At 40.8% G+C, this 18,193-nt stretch overlaps 1 protein-coding gene across 1 annotated transcript in view; it reads right to left on the bottom strand.

The window, feature by feature from the left end:
- Positions 1-4,374: 4,374 nt before the first annotated feature.
- The window catches only part of LOC114471559 (E3 ubiquitin-protein ligase BRE1-like), a 36,796-nt gene continuing 22,977 nt past the window's right edge, over positions 4,375-18,193 (bottom strand). Inside the window, exons 3-15 of the mRNA XM_028460405.1 lie at positions 16,981-17,139; positions 16,169-16,280; positions 15,998-16,048; positions 12,284-12,361; positions 12,155-12,211; positions 12,002-12,061; positions 10,475-10,539; positions 10,266-10,389; positions 10,100-10,177; positions 7,755-7,798; positions 7,583-7,670; positions 4,677-4,735; positions 4,375-4,585 (exon numbers count right to left, since the gene is read on the bottom strand). Of these exons, the coding sequence (XP_028316206.1) occupies positions 4,375-4,585; positions 4,677-4,735; positions 7,583-7,670; positions 7,755-7,798; positions 10,100-10,177; positions 10,266-10,389; positions 10,475-10,539; positions 12,002-12,061; positions 12,155-12,211; positions 12,284-12,361; positions 15,998-16,048; positions 16,169-16,280; positions 16,981-17,139 (1,186 nt within the window). The remainder of the gene's footprint in view (positions 4,586-4,676; positions 4,736-7,582; positions 7,671-7,754; positions 7,799-10,099; positions 10,178-10,265; positions 10,390-10,474; positions 10,540-12,001; positions 12,062-12,154; positions 12,212-12,283; positions 12,362-15,997; positions 16,049-16,168; positions 16,281-16,980; positions 17,140-18,193) is intronic.

The raw sequence follows: 18,193 nt of genomic DNA on the forward strand, positions 1-18,193 counted from the left end.
CTGTGGTTCACGGCTCAACTAGTCTGGGACACTCTGATGGTCTATCTCTCTACTCTGTTCTGCTGGACCTTCTGTCCACTAACCTGTTCTTGTTCATCATCTGACCTCCAAAATGAAGTAGTCAAAAATTCCCATTTCAGTTTAAACTGCTTTCTTAAATGTTCTAAGAATTATAATTTCGGTGCATCACTAATATTTATATATATTTACTTCCTTTAGCCTTTATACAGGTTTTGTCTGAGAGACCTACATAATGTAGCAAGTATTTGTGTTTGATTAGATTGTTATTCCATTTTGGGCTGTCGTCAGGGATTAGATTATTAATGTGATTTTTTTTATTCATCATCATCATCCTTTATTTCAGACTCAGTAGTTTAAAAATCATGGTAGTGTGAAATTAACTGATGCAAAAATAATTGTAAAATTGCACTTATTTCTCTAAAAAAATTAATACCTAGATCAAAATTAATGTGTATATATATATATATATATATCAACATTTTACCCAAAATGCTCCATAGGCGAATGGTTGGTTATAATTACCTATATGGGCACTTTTTGCATACATAACATAATCCACATAATATTGAGCAAAACAAAAACCCCACTTGTAAACTTTTTTGTAGTTACAGTATGTAGGTAGTTTTAATGCTGATGTTACTTATAAATGGAAGAAAGTTTGCAGTGGGATATTTTTTAACAGAAGCTGCTGCTATGACCTTAATGTTTAGTCTGAACATCAAGCTCAATACATGAGTTACCCTGTGATTATTACCCTGCATAAGATACCCTCACTCCCACTACACAACATAGAGCAGTACATTATTGTTATCACAGTAATGAAAATTTATTCATTTTACAGCAAAGTAATGGGAGGTAAACAAATTGCTGGAGACACTGCTGCCAGTAATTTACATGATCATTTCTAAACAGGGTGCCTCTCAAAGTACTTGGAAGGATCAGATTTTGAGCAGAAAACGTTCTTATATTCTGATGGATTGTTGTGGTGTGGAATTACATTCTCTGGTCTCCAAACTTACTCAAGAGTAATCTGTATTCAGTGAAGATGTTTGTTGTATTCATCTCAATAGGGACTTCACAGAACATATTAACTCACAAATCAAGACTTTACATAGTGGCCTCATAAGAGTGTTTTGTTCATGTTTAGACATTAAGATCCACCATCTCAAATACCTGAAGTACAGAATCAAACAACAATATTTATAGTAGCCTTTTGACTCAATATGATTTCTTATTGGCTTCAAAATCATGAAAGTTTCACTGGTAGTTTTGTGCCAAAATAATTTTTCAGCAGCTATATTCATTACAAAACCTTTTCCTGAATTATTTTTAGAAAACCCACTTTTCTTCTTTATAGATATATTTTTTAAAAAACAACAAAAAACTAAAACAAAAAACCTTATCGCTAAAATATCTGTTGACACATATTGATCAATGATTTTCTATTGACTAAATAATTAGACTTCTAATACCTTTTTGTGTTGTGTGTGTTTGAGTTGGAAAACAAGCTCTTTTCCCACTGATATCAAATATTTTATTATACATTTAGATATATATAAACTATAGATAGAGACATAAAAATTTGAAACTGTATGAAAGCACTTTAAATATAAGAAATCTACAATCTTGGGAATGAGGAATGCTGTACACTCTGCAACACCCCTAACGCTAACCTCTAGCACCTCTTGTCAGGCTGTAAGATCGCTCTCTCTCAGGTGGTGCCACAATCATCCTTAGGAAGCTAGCAGAGGTGCTGGAGGGCCGCCAACAGGGCCACAAAGGGGGACCACCAGCAGAGAACCCTAGCCTCATCAGTTTTGTCATGGAAGGACGTAGGGAGAAGAAACATCAGGCCAAAAGAAATATCTAGGCCATTTTCCCCTGACCAAGAGTAGAACATGTGAGTAGACCTCGACAGGCAGCTCCGATTCCCGGTCAATATCACTGATTTAAAACCGACATAGTGGCCTGGTCCAGTAAGGCAAAATCTGTGCTCCTCATTGAGCTCACGATACCAGTGGAGGTGGGGATCAAGACTGCCTATGAGTGCAAGAAGGCCAAGTACTCAGAGCTGGCTGCTGAGTGCCGGATGGCTGGCAGGAAGACTACCATCTATCCAGTGGAAGTTGAATGCTGAGGCTATGTGAGGCTATCAACCACACGCCTTGTGAAGGACGCAGGAGTGACCGGAGGGAACCTAAAGAAGGCAACCAAAGAGCTGGCAGAAGAGCTTTTAGCACTGGCTGAGGAGGAAGGACAACAGCCGCAGGGAGGAACACCTATCAGCTGTGGCAGGAAGACGTCTTGTCACTGCTTCGCCACCAGGAGACGTTCCAGGAATGAAGGAGCAAAATGTTGACGATCGGGGGTTCCTGGCTGATGGCCCTGCTGCTGACACGTGGGCACTGGAGGAGGTGCGACCGGCAGCAATGCCTAGCAGGAGATCCTACTGAATTTCTGGAAACCCAGTGACTACTGTGAACAGAGCAGTTGGAGTCCAGGGAAAACAGCCAGGAAAGACCATGTCGGGAGTGGGTAGTGATTATCCTACGCACTAGTATCTCACACTTTTACACCAATTGCAGAGCTACTGATATGTGCGCATACGCAGTGTTCAAACAGGTGTGTGGCAAAAATGTAAGAAGCCATATGATTGGCTGAAAGCAAATACACCTGATTGGCTGATGAATCTGTCAGTTTTATCAAACAATAGTGACGTTCAATGACCAGGGTAGTCTGGACGTTAGGGTAGTCTCAGAATTCACTACACACATTTCTTTCACAAATACACAGATGTTTCACAGCACAGAAGCAGCTTGTAAATGCACATTAAGCAATTTGCATTATCTGTGGATTTATATTAAAAGTGTGCTTCAAAATAATATTTGTGAAGTAGAGCATGTGCATTTGTGAATCTGAACTACAACTGTGAAACAAAGCATGTGCATTTGTGAAAAACCCTGCAAGAGTTCATTCATTATGATACTGTTCTGATTCCATGAGAGTGGAATGTAAAGATTTTTGCACCCTAAACAGGAAACACGTCATCACCAATCAGACACAGATGAACAAAACAACTTTACACATTATCATTATTATCTATATATTTTTTCTGATTATCTAAATACAAATATACATTTGTTTCGTAGTATTTTTAATTCGGTATTATTTTTATTTCTCACTCAAACAAACATGGTAAGTGGTGGGGCGGCGCCCTAGCGCCCTCTATTGGCCAGCCACCACTGCTTAGCAGCCTGTATAATGTGCTACACTTATGGAAGTTATTAAGAGTTTGTAGAGCTAAGTAGATGACAATTAATTATAGCAGCTTTCATTTGTATGCCAAAAAATAAGTAATGGTTTAACCCAACCGTCATTGATAGTCATAGCGCCACCTATTGGTAAAAGGAAATCATTGGCATATTTGTACAGAACATTGCAGGAAAGTTTGGGATATAATCCTTAAAAATGGTCGGCTACGTCTCAACACTAACATTTCTGCCACACCCCGAAATGCAACAAACCTCAACGTGCGCCACGTCCCGACTTGCGAGGGTGCGTTCATTGCTGCTTGCAGCTTTAATTATAATTGTGATTTGAAAAATCTCTTTCCCACATTTTATCATTAAAAAAAAAAATTGAAATCGAGAGGGGTATACTGACACAAAAAAGGCTCAGATACCACCACCAAAAATATTAAAACCTATATTTTCATTGATTAGGAAGCCTAACAAGGTAACCAAGAGATAGGAATGAAATTAGATGATAGATATTTGTTTTTAGTGTATTTTACAGCTGATTTAGGACCCGTTATCATAAAAGATGCTAACAGAAAGCTAACTTGGTTAACAGGTTAATTTTTATTCGGTTATTCATTTCAGTCTCAGTAATCATGATCAATTGTAACTGAAATTTAGTAATTGAGAACGCAATTGTAATTGACTTTCTGAGAATAAAAAATGATTGTAATTTAATTGTAAGTGGAAAAAATGCTGGTCATTATAATTGTAATTGAACATGGGTAACTGAAAACATAATTGTAACTGAAAAATGTAATTGACCCCAACCCTGAAGTAAGGTCTGACTTTGATTAGAATCCTGCTAACAAACTAACAAATAAATGTCGGTGAAAATATTGCCTCCTTGGTAACAATCAAATGTGATATACACTAATATGATTTCCTACAATCGGAAGTTAAATCTTTATAGATTAGAGTGGGAACAGTACACACACACACACACACATATATATATATATATATACATAATACAGCCTTAGATTTCTGTTCACTATATGAAACAACAAACACCAAACACATTGTCATACGCTTTTAATTTGGTTGTGTAGTGATTTCACATGGGAGGTCTGGACTTGTAGGTAAGGCTGAGATGAGGTTGCAACATCTTGAGTAAGTCCTTCAAAAGAGGGCAGAGCTGACAGGAACATCCTGGAGCCACGAAGACCACAAGTGTAAGAAAAATGATCAACACACTCATTAGACAAAAGGTCCAGCTCCAACCAGAAGATTCCTCCTTCTTCTCATTTGCACAGCTTTGATCATCGCTGAGGAAAGCATTGAAAACATTGAAATATGGTTTAAAAAAAGTGAAACATTAAAGTAAAAGACTGGATGTAAGAGTAAAAGCTGAGGTACCGTTGGTAGTGCTGATGTACAACTGTAGGATCTGTCTGATCCTCAGGTTCAGTTTCCTCCTGCAGACACACAAAGCATGACAGGTCAAATATAGCTTATATACACTGATACAGCAGCTTTACAAGGTTTCAACAGCATCCAAACAGATCTTACCTATTCTATATTTTTGATTGGTCTAAAACTGAATACTAAAACTTTGTTACTAATTTGTGTAGGAAATGTTCTTGGAGACATTTATATTAACTTTTAGTAGGGTTGCACATCTCCCTGTGATAAACAATTTAATATGCATCTCGATACACAGTTTACGATTTGATTAAAAAACGATATCCTTTTATCACTGAACGATTCGATACGAATCGATTCGATACAGTGTAGGAACTATAATGATTTGTTTCTACGATAAATATTTGTTGTAGATATTTTATAAAACAATCAAATATGTAAAAGACCACAAATCCCCAAGCATTGTGGCTTTATGGCATTGGCACAACAAAAACAGAACAACAAAATCACATGTCATCTGAACAAGATGTTGGTAGAATTTCCAGTGGGAAAGATACTTAAGTTCATGGCGTAGCTGGGCTGCGTAAATCATCAGGGCAGTGTGCTAAATGGGCGGGGAGTGTTACCAGGACTCCTCCTGCCAGACCCTACTGCGCAGACACTGGGTCAAATTATGTCAAATTTGCAAGATGGAAGCACCATTTAGCGCTGTATTTTGGCTTCAAGAACGTTGAGTAGGAACAGCTGCAGTGCACGCCCTCGATACCCAATCCATGACTCTACAATCTATTCATCTTGGAATTCATGGCTATTTCCTATTGACTGAGGAGGCTGCTACCAATGGAGCCGTATCTCTCACTTGTTGAATTGGATATCCGATCGCATCGGTTTATCCTTCACAACCTTACCTTTTAGCCTTAAACACATGAGATATCCCTCAATATGTGGGAATCGCCATTTTGGAGATTACAGCCAATCAGCTTTCACACATCATGTTCATGTCTTATCAGAATTACTGTTCCTATCCTAGAGATCGCAGCCAGAGTTTATTGAGAGTAAACATGTCAGTCTGGTGCTTGGTTATGTGTCATCTAGTTCCTGAGACGTTATGACGTTATTCCTATAAGACCAGGAACTTTACAGAGGGACGGATTTTGACGTTGCACTTACCCGGAAAATACAAAATTGGACTCTGAAAAAGCCGGTTGGTGCAGCTTTTGGAAGCCATTATCAGATCTCACTACGGACCTACACATGTCCTCCAGATGAAAAGGGAGGACACTTTAAAGTGGGGAAGCCTGCGCTACCATGGCAACCACCGGAGTTTGGAGCATTTCCCCAGAAACCACTAGGTGACAGTTTGTCAAACATATCGACCTCCACCAGCGTGAGTTCAAAGTGCTTTTTATTACACAGCAGCTTCAAACTCAGCTGTCATTCCTACTAGGAGATGTTTCATATACTAGTCTTTCACTTGGACTGTGTATCATATTAACTCATTCATTGCCAGGCAACCCAATATTGCCAGGCGTTTTAGATTATTTTCACCGATCTTTCAAGACCCACAGAATATTTTGTCCTATGACAATCTGAAATCTGAAAACAGATTCTGAAATATTAGACTCTACTTTCATCGGAATATATTTTTTTTGTTTATAGCTTGTTTCGTTCTTCTGTAATCAGCAGTTGAATAAAGACAAGTTTCACACAAATCGCCAGTTTGTGACAAAAAGCTGAGAAAAACACTTTTTACATATGTAAACACTGGATTACAATAATCAAGCCTTGATGAGGCAAAAACATGGACAATCATCTCCAGCTCAGCTCTGGATAACTTAAATCACTAAGTTCACAATTGTGAGATAGAAAGTAATAATTATGAGATACAATCTGAGCATTTGCAACAGGTTACCAACACTGACTTTTACTATTCTTAATTATTATATTATATTTATAATTTATTCAATACACATATTTTGGCTGTTTATTCAGTTCTTAGAATTCAACACATGGTACATAGTGTAGGTTTGAATTAATTATTATTTTAGAAATTATGACTTTACTAACTCGTATTTATGACTTGGCATAGTGATTTTTTTTTTTTTGTGGCGGAAACAGGCTTCTATTACATAACGTAGGCCTCATAGACAGAACAATCAAAGATCATTTGCATTTCTCTCCCTCACACACACACTTTACTCAACATTTTTTTTCAGTGGCTGATAATAATAAATATTGAATTATTTAACGTTTGTTCATATACTAGAAAGGTTAATGAGAGCCTTTTTTCCCATCTCTGCTGTGTATTATATCAACATTCACTGCAGCTATGATCTCTGTTTGCACCTGCCTGTGAGTCGTACTATTTTCTGGCGCAGAAAAGTCACTACAAACAGTTCCAGGTTTTCATGCATTGCATTGCGTCCACTGTATTAATTTATTTGCATTTCCTCCCATTTTTTTGCTCCCCTTATGCGATCCGGCTACATTACATATTCATCAGAGGGAAATGCGCTAAATGGTTTGTGGGCACATTGTGACGCGCTAAACATGCGCAGTCCTGATTCCCTGGGGTTTGTACCCCTTAATAGCGGAGTGATGTTTGCACATGTTTTTATACCAGTAAACCTTTAGTGAATCCGCCCCTATGTCTTTATCAGATAAAAGATGATATTTTCCAACAACTTTACACAGACTTAGCCACAGCATGACAGTTACAGTATCAGTAATTATCAGAAATAATGGAAAACAAATGTTAACCATAGATGTTTGTAGTTCAGCACTGAGTTTGCTTATGTTGGTCTGGTTCCTGGAGGCTTTTCAGCTGAATGATTGGTGACAAACATTGGTAATATTGATTAGCTTCTCTGTTCAACACATACTTTTACTGACATAACTACCTGTGCAGTGAGCTTCTGATTTTCCTCCATTAGGGCAGCATCATTTCCCTGCAGGTCATTGGACAGAGGGAGACTGATCGCTCTTTCACTAAAAGCAAACAGTAATGAGTTACAGTAATATACAGCATTACAGATTAATGGGATAAGAGAAGATCAGATGTGTCATTATTACATAGGGGTCCTCTCCAGTGCTTCCTCTAACTGCCTCTTCTGCTCCTGATTTTTCAGTCGGAGAAACAACATCAGACAATAAAACACATCCAAACCATCTTAAAGCTGCTGATGAACTTCTCAGATAATGACACGAGAAGCCGCAGCGGTGACAGATTTTTTTCACTTTGGCACAACACTGCCAGCCCCTGGCTATAGAAGCTAAGTAAACCCAGGAACACTGCTGCTTCACCTCCCGTGAGTCTACGGTAACTGTTAAGCCCCGAGGCTTCCTCAGAGCCGGGCGTTTAGACTTTGTTTGGGCTGTTTTTACAGTAGCTTTGGCTTCCTTCACCGAAGCCGGTGTTGTGCCAAAGTCTGCGACCCAAAAAAATCTGACCACTGCGACTTCTCGGCGGTAGAGAAGAGGAGTGCTAAACCTCTTCGTAGCTGTTAAGGAGCTACTTATGATGCTCTGGTGGTTGAAGTAAATGCGTGTATAAGGGGGAGTAAATGTCCGCAGAAAATTTTTTCAAGTCACAGATTTTGGCACAACAGTGGTCTTCCTCCCCCGCTAACAGAGCCCCTCTGTGTACTAAGCAGATCTGTTTTCCAGCGCTGCTTAATACACAGACGTTACCACTACAGCTAACGTTAGCATGTATATTAGCCATAGTATCTGCCTACCAGCTGCAGTTTGAGCACAAACCAGGAAGGAGCGCGAAACGCTTGATGTTGTGCTGCCTTGCCGTGCAGGGGTACTAGGACCCTCGTTTGCTGTGTTGCGCAATCATCTTGAGCAAAAGTCAGGTATTGCGACGAGTTGACGTCACGTGGACAGAGTCGCGAGACAACACTAAAGTCGACTAATCGACTAGTATGTTCAACCTATAGCATGCACGCATGTGAATAGTGTCGGGCTGTAACGTGTTCAGGCTTAAAAAGAGATCGGCTTCATTTGGGTTCGGACGGGTTCAAATCTAAATTTCTGGCTCGATTACAGCTCTATTCCACATCCCACAATGCAATGCGTGGAGATCAATAAAATCTTTTGAGCTGCAATTTCAATCTCTTTTCAAGCAAACGATCTTTGATTCATTGATTTATGAGGTCTACACTATGGGCCTCATCCACAAAGAATGGAACGCAATCGCTCTCAGCGCAACGGTTTGCGCAGCGTCTGTGCCGGCAGTCGGCACTGTTTTAGCGCCGTATCCTCAGAAAATTCTTTGAAAATTCGATTAATTTATTAGATTGATGAATCAATTTATATTCCTATGAACCAACTACATCAATCTGTCATCGGCAAGTTGGCCTTCCGGAGGACATTCGTCGATCTAAAATAGTTTTCAAAGGTAATCAATCAATTGTATCGATACAAGGAAATAACGCATTGGATGTAAGCATGGCCGACTTTGGTTGTGTTTTTAAAGCGCTTCTAATATTAAAGGGTACCTGTAGTGAAAATGTATCTAACAAAAATTTGTTAAATGTATTACCAATAAACAAAATATGTAGCACCTGACAGCACCCTAATAAACTGGTAACGGTATCATTTAGTCATAAGGAAATCAAAGGGAACAATCTGGTAGGGGTGCAGTTAGTGCCATGACACCCACTCTTAATATCCCCTGTAAGCAGAGACGTAGTAGTGCTCTGAACAGGTACGTTTACAAGACTTTCTGTGAAGGAATTCTGTCTGAACATGTCTGATTTCAGATGTAACTTTGGCTTCATGCCCATTAGCTTAGCCAACGTCTGGCTAACTCTGACTTAGTGTCATTATTTGGCTTAGAAACACAAAGGAAATTATTCTGCTGGGTTTTTCCTCTTTTTGTTATAGCAACCACTGTTTTTAAACTTTAAACTTGTTCAAAAACTTACCACCATCGGAACCGGAATTAACGAACGACCAAAATGGCGACTCTCCATAGTCTATGCCTGAAGGTATTAAATCGTTCTAAAAAGTCCTTTTGATGTGTTTTTTTTTTTTTAATAAAAAGGTGCACATATTTTGTTTATTGGCAATGCAATAAAAGCGCCATGGAAAAACCTTTTTTGCAAATACACATCACAGAACGTGACGTACCTGGTCACATGACCACTTATCTCCGAGAAAATATGACATGGTACATGTGTTTTCAATCACAAACAAAGGCAAATATTTCAATTTGAATGTTAAGATGAGTTGTAATTACTAAGGAGTCATAGGTCACATCCGGCATTCCTATCTGATCAAATATGTCATCCTTTCGCTGCTGCTCTAACTCAACCTGTTCCAGGTAACACTGATACAACACAGACACAGACTCAGCCGCAGCATGATACATCAGTAATTATCAGAAATATTGGAAAACAAATATCAACCTTAACTGTTTTCAGGTCAGCAGTGATATCGCGTTGTTTGGCCTGGTCCTTCAATTTTTCTTCCTGGAGGCTTCTTATCTGAAACAATTTAAATGATTAATAATAAACATTTGTGATAATGGTTAGCTTATCTGTTTAACACATGACATTGCTTTTACATATCTACCTCTGCAGTGAGCTTCAGATTTTCCTCCATCAGGGCAGCCGCTTTTGCCTGAATTTCCTGAGCAACGGACAGAGGGCTACTGAGCGCTCTTTCATTCTGAGCTTCTGGCTCATTAAGAGCTGCACTAAAAGCAGACATGCAGACAGTAGAGTTAATATACAGTGCTATAGATTAATGGGAAATAAGAAGATCAGATGAGCTATTATTACATAGATGTCCTCTCCAGTGCTTCCTCTAACTGCCTCTTCAGCTCCTGGTTTGTCAGTCGGAGATCCTTCAGCACAGAACCAATATCAGACAATAAAACACATCCAAACCATCTAAAATCTGCAGATGAACTTCTCATATAATGACATATCGTAGGCCTCACAGATAAATGAATCAAAGAACAAAAAAAAAGTTAAAATTGCTGCTTAAAAGTTTGTTTTGATCTCCACCGTAAACATTCTCTTATTGATGTTGATGGAAAAGATTCACGCATTGCAGTGTGGAATGTGGAGTCCTGTAGACGGATGCATAGAAGTGTTTTTACTTCATTCTTACTGTGATTTCTTGTGTTTGCCCCACAAAATCTGCCTAAGTGACTTATCACAGTTCTGGTGTTGTTATGGACTGAAAGTAACTTCTATGCATCCGTCTACAAGACTCCAAAATAGAGCTGTAAATCTCATTTTGACAAAGGGTCAGGTTTGGATGTGATTGATTAGCACAAGAAAGACGCATAGATGGATGCTGAGTCGGTGAATGGAAGGCTGGCCTCTGACACGTGAAATAAATGATGTTAAAAAACGTATTAGTGATTTGACAGCGGTGTGCTGTCACATATGCTTGTCATGTTTATTGTGTTTATTGCGCCCGAGACACTGGCAAAGGGCAAACGCCCATGCCTCGAACAGGTAGCCAGCGGGTGCCCACCAGCGGGCCCAGAGACAGCAGAGACCGGACCCCAGGCCAAAAGGAACCGGAACAGAAGCAGCACCAGCAGCAGCCCGCCCAAGGACGACGGCCGCACCCCCAGCCGCCTGGGGCACCAAGTCGCCCCACAGGCCCCGAGGCGCACCGGCCGAGCCCCCCAGATCACCCCCCAACGACGCCGCCAGCGCGATGAGCCCAGTTATTGTCAAAGTCTGGACCCTCCCCAAGGGCCCCAGCCAGACCATCATACCGGTATGCAGCGCACACAGCCCAGAGGCGGTAGAACCGCAGGGCACGGCCAAGCGGGACCACCCCACACCGCACCCGCTAGCATGCAAGGGCACTGCCAAAACCGCCCACCCCGGAGGACCCCTGCCAAGATTTGCAGCCAGCAGGCCAAGCCCACCGGACCCCAAGGGCACCCCCTCAGATCAAATCGTTCTAAGTCAATAAATATCGTCCTTGAATTATATCGGCAACAATGAATCGTGATTTGAATCAAATCGTTGCTAAAACAAATCGTTACAGTCCTATACAGTTTTTGTATATATCACGATTTGCGTATGCTCTGTGGGTCGCACAATGTCTCTTTTTTGCTTGTTTGTGCTGGTCTTGTTTCGCAAACTCAGCTCAATCCTTTTGAGGATGTAGCCCATATCTGTATCTGATAAAAGATGAAAATTTCCAGCAACTTTAACAACTACTACCTAAAAATGAATAAATTGGGTCTATTCACAATGAATCCCACATCTTAAACCAAAACTGACATTGGCTGCTTAAAGTTTTTAACATTTAAATTACAAACATGCAGATATAATTACCTCAACGATGTTGGTGTACTCTCCAACGGTTTTCTCAAAATGGATTAACTGCAAAGTTCTCTATCACAAACAACGGCAAAGATATTCATTTGAATGTTAAGATGAGTTGTAATTACTAAGGACTCATAGTTAGGTCACTTCCTGTGTTCCTACCTGATGAATGATCTCATCCTTTTGCTGCTGCTCTAACTCACCCTGTTCAATGTAACACTGATGGAACAAACAGAATCAAACTCAGCCACAGCATGACACTTATCAGAAATATTGGAAAAAAATATCAACCTTAAATGTTTCCAGGTCAGTCGTGATGTCACGTATGCGGGCCTGATCCTTCTCTTTTTGTTCCTGGAGGCTTCTCATCTGAAACAATTTGAATGATTAATGATAAACATTGGTGATAATGTTTAGCTTCTCTGTTAAACACATGACCAGTGTTACACGCGATCCACACTTTTTCCCTTCTGTTTTGCCAGAAACGGAACTCGTAAACTCGGCCAGATTCCCGGTCACAATTGCAATAAGCCAAATCAGCATTATCAGTACGCATGCGCGATTCCCGGGTCAATATATCCGGGTCAGAGTTCACGACTGCCCAGCGTGTCAACAAAGCCCCTGTCTAGTGGAACAACCGGCTACTTATACGGACTTTTAGGCATTTACTTTGCTTAAGGTCGTTTTAAGGCAATATGCCAGGGTCCCATTGTTCAGTGCGTGGCTGTTCCAACGGTACACGTGGCCTTAATACGTGGATGAAAGAGTTTTGCCCCATTCACGAGTGCAATAAAGGAACCTCACGATGTATATGCGACCCGCCATACGTACTCATCCCATTTCCAATGAAAGAAAAGATCCAGAACATCGTGCCGAATGGATTAAATCAGTAAGTTTGACATATACTGTACTACATTAAAGCTAACTAGTAAACTAGTATATAAATATTATATTGTGGTGTACATGTTAGAGAGGTGTCTCTCACTCAGCAGGTTTCGGGGGTTTGTTGGCGTCCTTTTCTTTCTCGCCACAATATGCCCGATCCCCCCAGGATCAACTGTCAACATCGATCTCGAGCAGAGATTTATAATCAAGGTTGACAGCATCTCGTTCCTGCTGTTTTGTCAAAACTATAGGCGCTTTTTGAAATGACAATGCCCAAGCGAGGGCCACCAGTTCTTTCTTCCTCTTCCCAGTAACAACGTGTCCACGTGTCTTACAATATTCGTTTAAAACATCCACTTTACAACGCTCAAAATATTCAATATCTTTGTCAGACTCGGCCATGTTTACGTTTTATGATACGAGTTAGGCGGGAGCTGGGTAGTCCTGACCTTTGACCCGGACCAGCATGCTTTGCGCGCAGCGAGATGCCGAATCCGCTTATTATACCCTGGGTCCTGAATGCGACACTGCACATAATTCGCACACATGTGCCCACGTTCATACACCCGGGACTAATGGCACGTTTAATTTAGCAAACGGTTTTTGACTATGCTCAACTATTCCCCCTTTGTCACAACGTAAACGCGAGTCTCACACTCCTTTGGTTTTCGATCCACACGACGCGATCTGGGGGACGGACGTTCCCCCCCAACATAAACTGTGGACGACAGGCCAGAAAGTTACTTATTCGCTGTTTCCCTGGGCTGGTGTGCTCAAAACACTGCGCGTCGAAACCTTAGACTACAGTTTTAAGTCCTTCGTTAACGCGTCATTTTTGGCCCTTACTGGCCTCTCGGGGGAAATCACGAATATACGCTTAATGGTCCTACAAAATAGAATGGTCCTAGACCTACAGACCGCGGCCAAAGGAGGCGTTTGCGCAATGGTAGGTGCATCTTGTTGCAGTTTTATCCCGGATAATACCGCCGACGGTCAGATTATCGCAGAGGCAGTCAAAAACATTTCCAGGCTGTGCGACGCCACGAACAAAGACCGCCACGTCTGTATAACCCTACCACCGCCGGAGGTCCTGCCTGAAGTGTTTATGATTCATGTTTTTGATGTCTCAGATGATGACTCTGCTTACTGATGACACCTACATATGTTTTTGTTGCTATGCTGTGCTGATATTTTTACCATGTGTGTTTTTGCTACTAGTGATATATATATATATATATATATATATTCCATATTCATTGCCGTGATTGCCAATGATTTTAGTAGCTAAGGATATTTGATTTTATTGTGCATATGACCTTGTCTCACATAATATTCATTATGTGTTTATGGGGTTCTTTGCCTTTTCCTCCTTTCCTCTTGCTCCAACTTTGGGGATGCCTGTGTCCTCAGGAAAACAATGCATATATCCATAGTGTTATGACGGTGTCAATATCGTTTGTCCTACGGACCACGAGGTTGAGCTACAATTACACTAATTTTTTATTAAAGTTTTATGTGTTTTGGGCTGTGCTTTGCTAAGGTTAAACATTTTACTAACTAATTTTGCTTTTTTGTGTTGGACTTTGTCCAAAAAGGGTGGATTGTTATGGCAAAAATTGTTAGTTATGTTTATAAATACATTTACTCATGTATCTTATTCCTTTAAGCCTTAAGTTGTAACTTTCATTGTGCCTCCTGCTCTACTTCTAGCTGGGTCAGGTCATCTTCCCAAAACACATGCCAGACACAGAGGCATCCTCTATTATCACACACACACACACACACTCACATAATAACACATACACACCCAATACACATCCATTCATACACACAAGCACCATACACGCACACACCTCCAGCACAGCTGACAATCAGGAGATACCAGAGAACTGGTTGTTTTGACCCAAGAAGAAAATGTCTCTTTTCGCTCTCTTCCCTCACCTCCTCCTCTCTGTCCTCTTTATCTCCCGGGGGGAGGAGGGAGGGGGACTGAGGGGGAATATACGTGATGAGTTAGAACTGTGCCACTCGATCATCGGACGTCCGCCCGGGCGGTCACTAATTTTTGTCCATCTTTGTACTCTTTTTTATTGAGTTTTATAATAAACCTTTTTTATAAAAATCATCATCTTTCGACTGGACTCCATCATTCAACCAGAGCAATAAATCATGTCTCCAAACGAGGTCAACCGCAAATTTGCCGTGACATTAGCCTGGAAGTGCTCATGGCGTTTGAGTTCTGGTGGCTGAGTGGGGCGTGACAAACGCGCAGAGTAACCAATCAGCGCAACAAGCGTAGTTATTTTTCCCTAAACGAAGCCAGCAGACCAAAACAGCGTGTAGTACGGTATAGACGGTTTTAAAGCCTCTTCTTGTTGGGGTTTCAACAATAAATTCAGGTCTTCCATGTTTGTTTTCACGTATTTTCCTGTTCGGCTCTCATTGGCTCAATAGTAACCAACTTTTTGCCCGTCATCACCACCTGCTCTCCCATGCGTTCTCCACTGTCCTGCTGCTGCCTGCAGGATGAAAACAGCTGAGATGGGCTGCCCGCTGCCTGACAACATGGCACCAAACGGTAACGTGCCACTTTACTTTCCCAGTAACGATAACGGCGTTGTAACGATGGGGAGAGTAAATAATTAGATTACCGTAATTTCCGGACTATAAGCCGTTACTTTTTTCTCACACTTTCTATCCTGTGGCTTAAACAATGACGTGGCTAAATTATGGATTTTTCCCAGTTTTATAAGCTTCATGCCACCACAAAATTGCAGTGAGGAGGTGACTTCATGTAGTAAAGGAAACTTATCAGTTGAAACACGGACATTTCCCTGCAACCTAAGTTGAGTACAGCAGCCCACCTACCTGCCTGTTCTGATTGGCTGAGTTGTCTGAAGGGCACCCTCATCAGCCAATAGAGTGTGGCCTATGTTAAGCTGCGGCATTCGTGAGGATTTTTCTTAGAAAATTGCTAAATTATTGTAATGCGGCCAATAAAACAGTGCGATTTATTGCCCGGAAATTACGGTACTCCGTAACTGAAAAGGTAGCGCCGTTATACTTAAACGCTGTTATACCTAACACTGCACATGGCGTAGCTTTTACCAACATATCTACCTCTGCAGTGAGCTTCTGAGTTTCCTCCATCATCAGGGCAGCTTCTTTCTCCTGCAGGACACCAAAGTTCAACTTTAAATCAGAGCTCCACACAAGTCATCACAGGTGATATTCTTCTATATCTTCTTTCAAGCATCAATTCTAATTGAAAAGCTTGTGATTATTACACACCATCTTGTTCATCTTTTGCGCATTGATTTTATCTGCATCAAGGTCCTCGCCTCGTAGTAACCCGCTTGACTCTGCTTCATTGTGGGCTTTTTCACTGAGGAGCTTCTCCAGTCTGCAAACACAAACACACACACCCTTAGAGGTGAAAGTAATGGATTACAAGTTCTCACGTGACTGTAATTGAGTTGCTTTTATGGGTACTAAAAGATAGGGGCATCTCTGGTGCCCCTTTGGCTGGGCAGGGTGAGTAGAGTTGTGGGTAGAGTCAAGGGTAGAGCCCTAGGTAGAGTTGTGGATAGAGTCTTAGGTAGAGTCCTGGCCTTTTGAAAAAAAAAGTCCTCGGATTGGACCGGACGAGGTATCAACAGATACCCCCTGAATCCGACTTTGTGCATCATTCCTGAGTCCGAATTGCGGCCGCTGGAGACCCTAAAAAGTAGTTGATTCCCTGTACCAGGTGTAACCTCAGACACTACTCGTGTACAGTATATGCACAAAGGCCCAAAAACAGCCAGTTTTTAGGAACGGTCATGAAAGCGACTTTTCAGTGGGCTAAAACTCCAGAAAACAGACAAGGTTGTGAAAATAAACCTCAAACACTATGTTGTTGGGGTTCTTCGAACAATTGGAGATGGCAAAAATAGCATTATACTGGACCTTTAACCCTACCTGTTCTTGTTGTACATCACTTTGGATAGAATCGTCTGCTAAATGAAATTGTAATCTTGTAAACTAAAATATCTGATCTTGGCCAAAAATCCAATATTGTTCATCTCTAATGTTTAGGATGCATGTTTCTTACAATGACAGACCTTTTGATGTGCTTTGTCATGCTAGTGTTCTGTGAGCGCAGCTCTGATATCTCCTCGTCAGCGACATCCAGCCATTGTTTCATCTCCTTGGTCAGCTCCTTCAGCTGACTCTGACTGTGCGCGAGGTCAGCTATCTGCTCCATCATCTGCTTTGAAGAACTGCACACACACACATGCACACAAAGGTTAATTATTATTGACTATGGTGGAGCTCGTTTAAATGGGAGCTTTAATTCCTCTTTAAGGCAGAATAAAAGTTAATTCCTCTTTAACCTGACCTTGTAAACACTTAATTCCTAATGCTAATTTAATTCCAAATTAAACTTAATTCTGAATTAGATGACTGGTTTATTCCGTTTTTAAATCCGAATTAAATAATTCCTCTTTCTTGTAAACAGTTAATAACACTTAAACCTGCTTTAAGTTCATTCCAGTCGTTTTGCGCATGTGTGACTTGCGGTGATGGCGTGTTGGGTGGGGCCTGGAATAGAGCCGACACTATTTAATAAGAGCCTTAAAAGACATGGATATCATGAAAAAAGGGGATGGAAGGAGGCATAAACATGCAGACATTAACACGTAGACTTATACACATGGAGTCAGCAAACAGATCAGGCTTCATCGGACGGGTGATACTAAAATCCGGAGACGGAGTAAATGCGTCCCCATACTGTTGCACAGGCTGTAATATCACCTAGTTTATCATTGTAACGGTTGTTAGCGCTACTATCTTTACCAGGGTGCAACTATTTATTCCTGGTTATTGTTTTCCGTAGTTTTACTGGGCTTTATTTACCGGTGATTAGCTCATATCTCTCTTCCGCTACGTGGACCAAAGTGTGTTATTGTCTAGCTACTGCTTCAAAACTACAATCAAAATAAAGGTGAAAACAGTTCTCATGAATCCCTTTACCATTCATTCTATGGTTATTCTGTTTTAAAATCAAATCAAAATAACAAATAAACAGTATGGTTATTTTGTTTTACTGATTTAAAACCAAAACAGAAATACAGAAACACTAAAAACTAGATAAGCAGCGTTTTTCTGTTTTTTTTTAACTTGTTCTATTTGTGTGATATTTGGATATTTACGGGGAAATTAGAGCGAGAACTGAAGTCCTCTGGACCTCCTTGCCCAGGTCCTGGACCAGATCTCCTCACATAATAGGACTGTTTAGGATATATTTCAGCAGTTTTCTGGTCCTGCTCCTGT

The sequence above is a fragment of the Gouania willdenowi genome, chromosome 10, assembly GCF_900634775.1.
Source record: "Gouania willdenowi chromosome 10, fGouWil2.1, whole genome shotgun sequence".
Lineage (NCBI taxonomy): Eukaryota > Metazoa > Chordata > Actinopteri > Blenniiformes > Gobiesocidae > Gouania > Gouania willdenowi.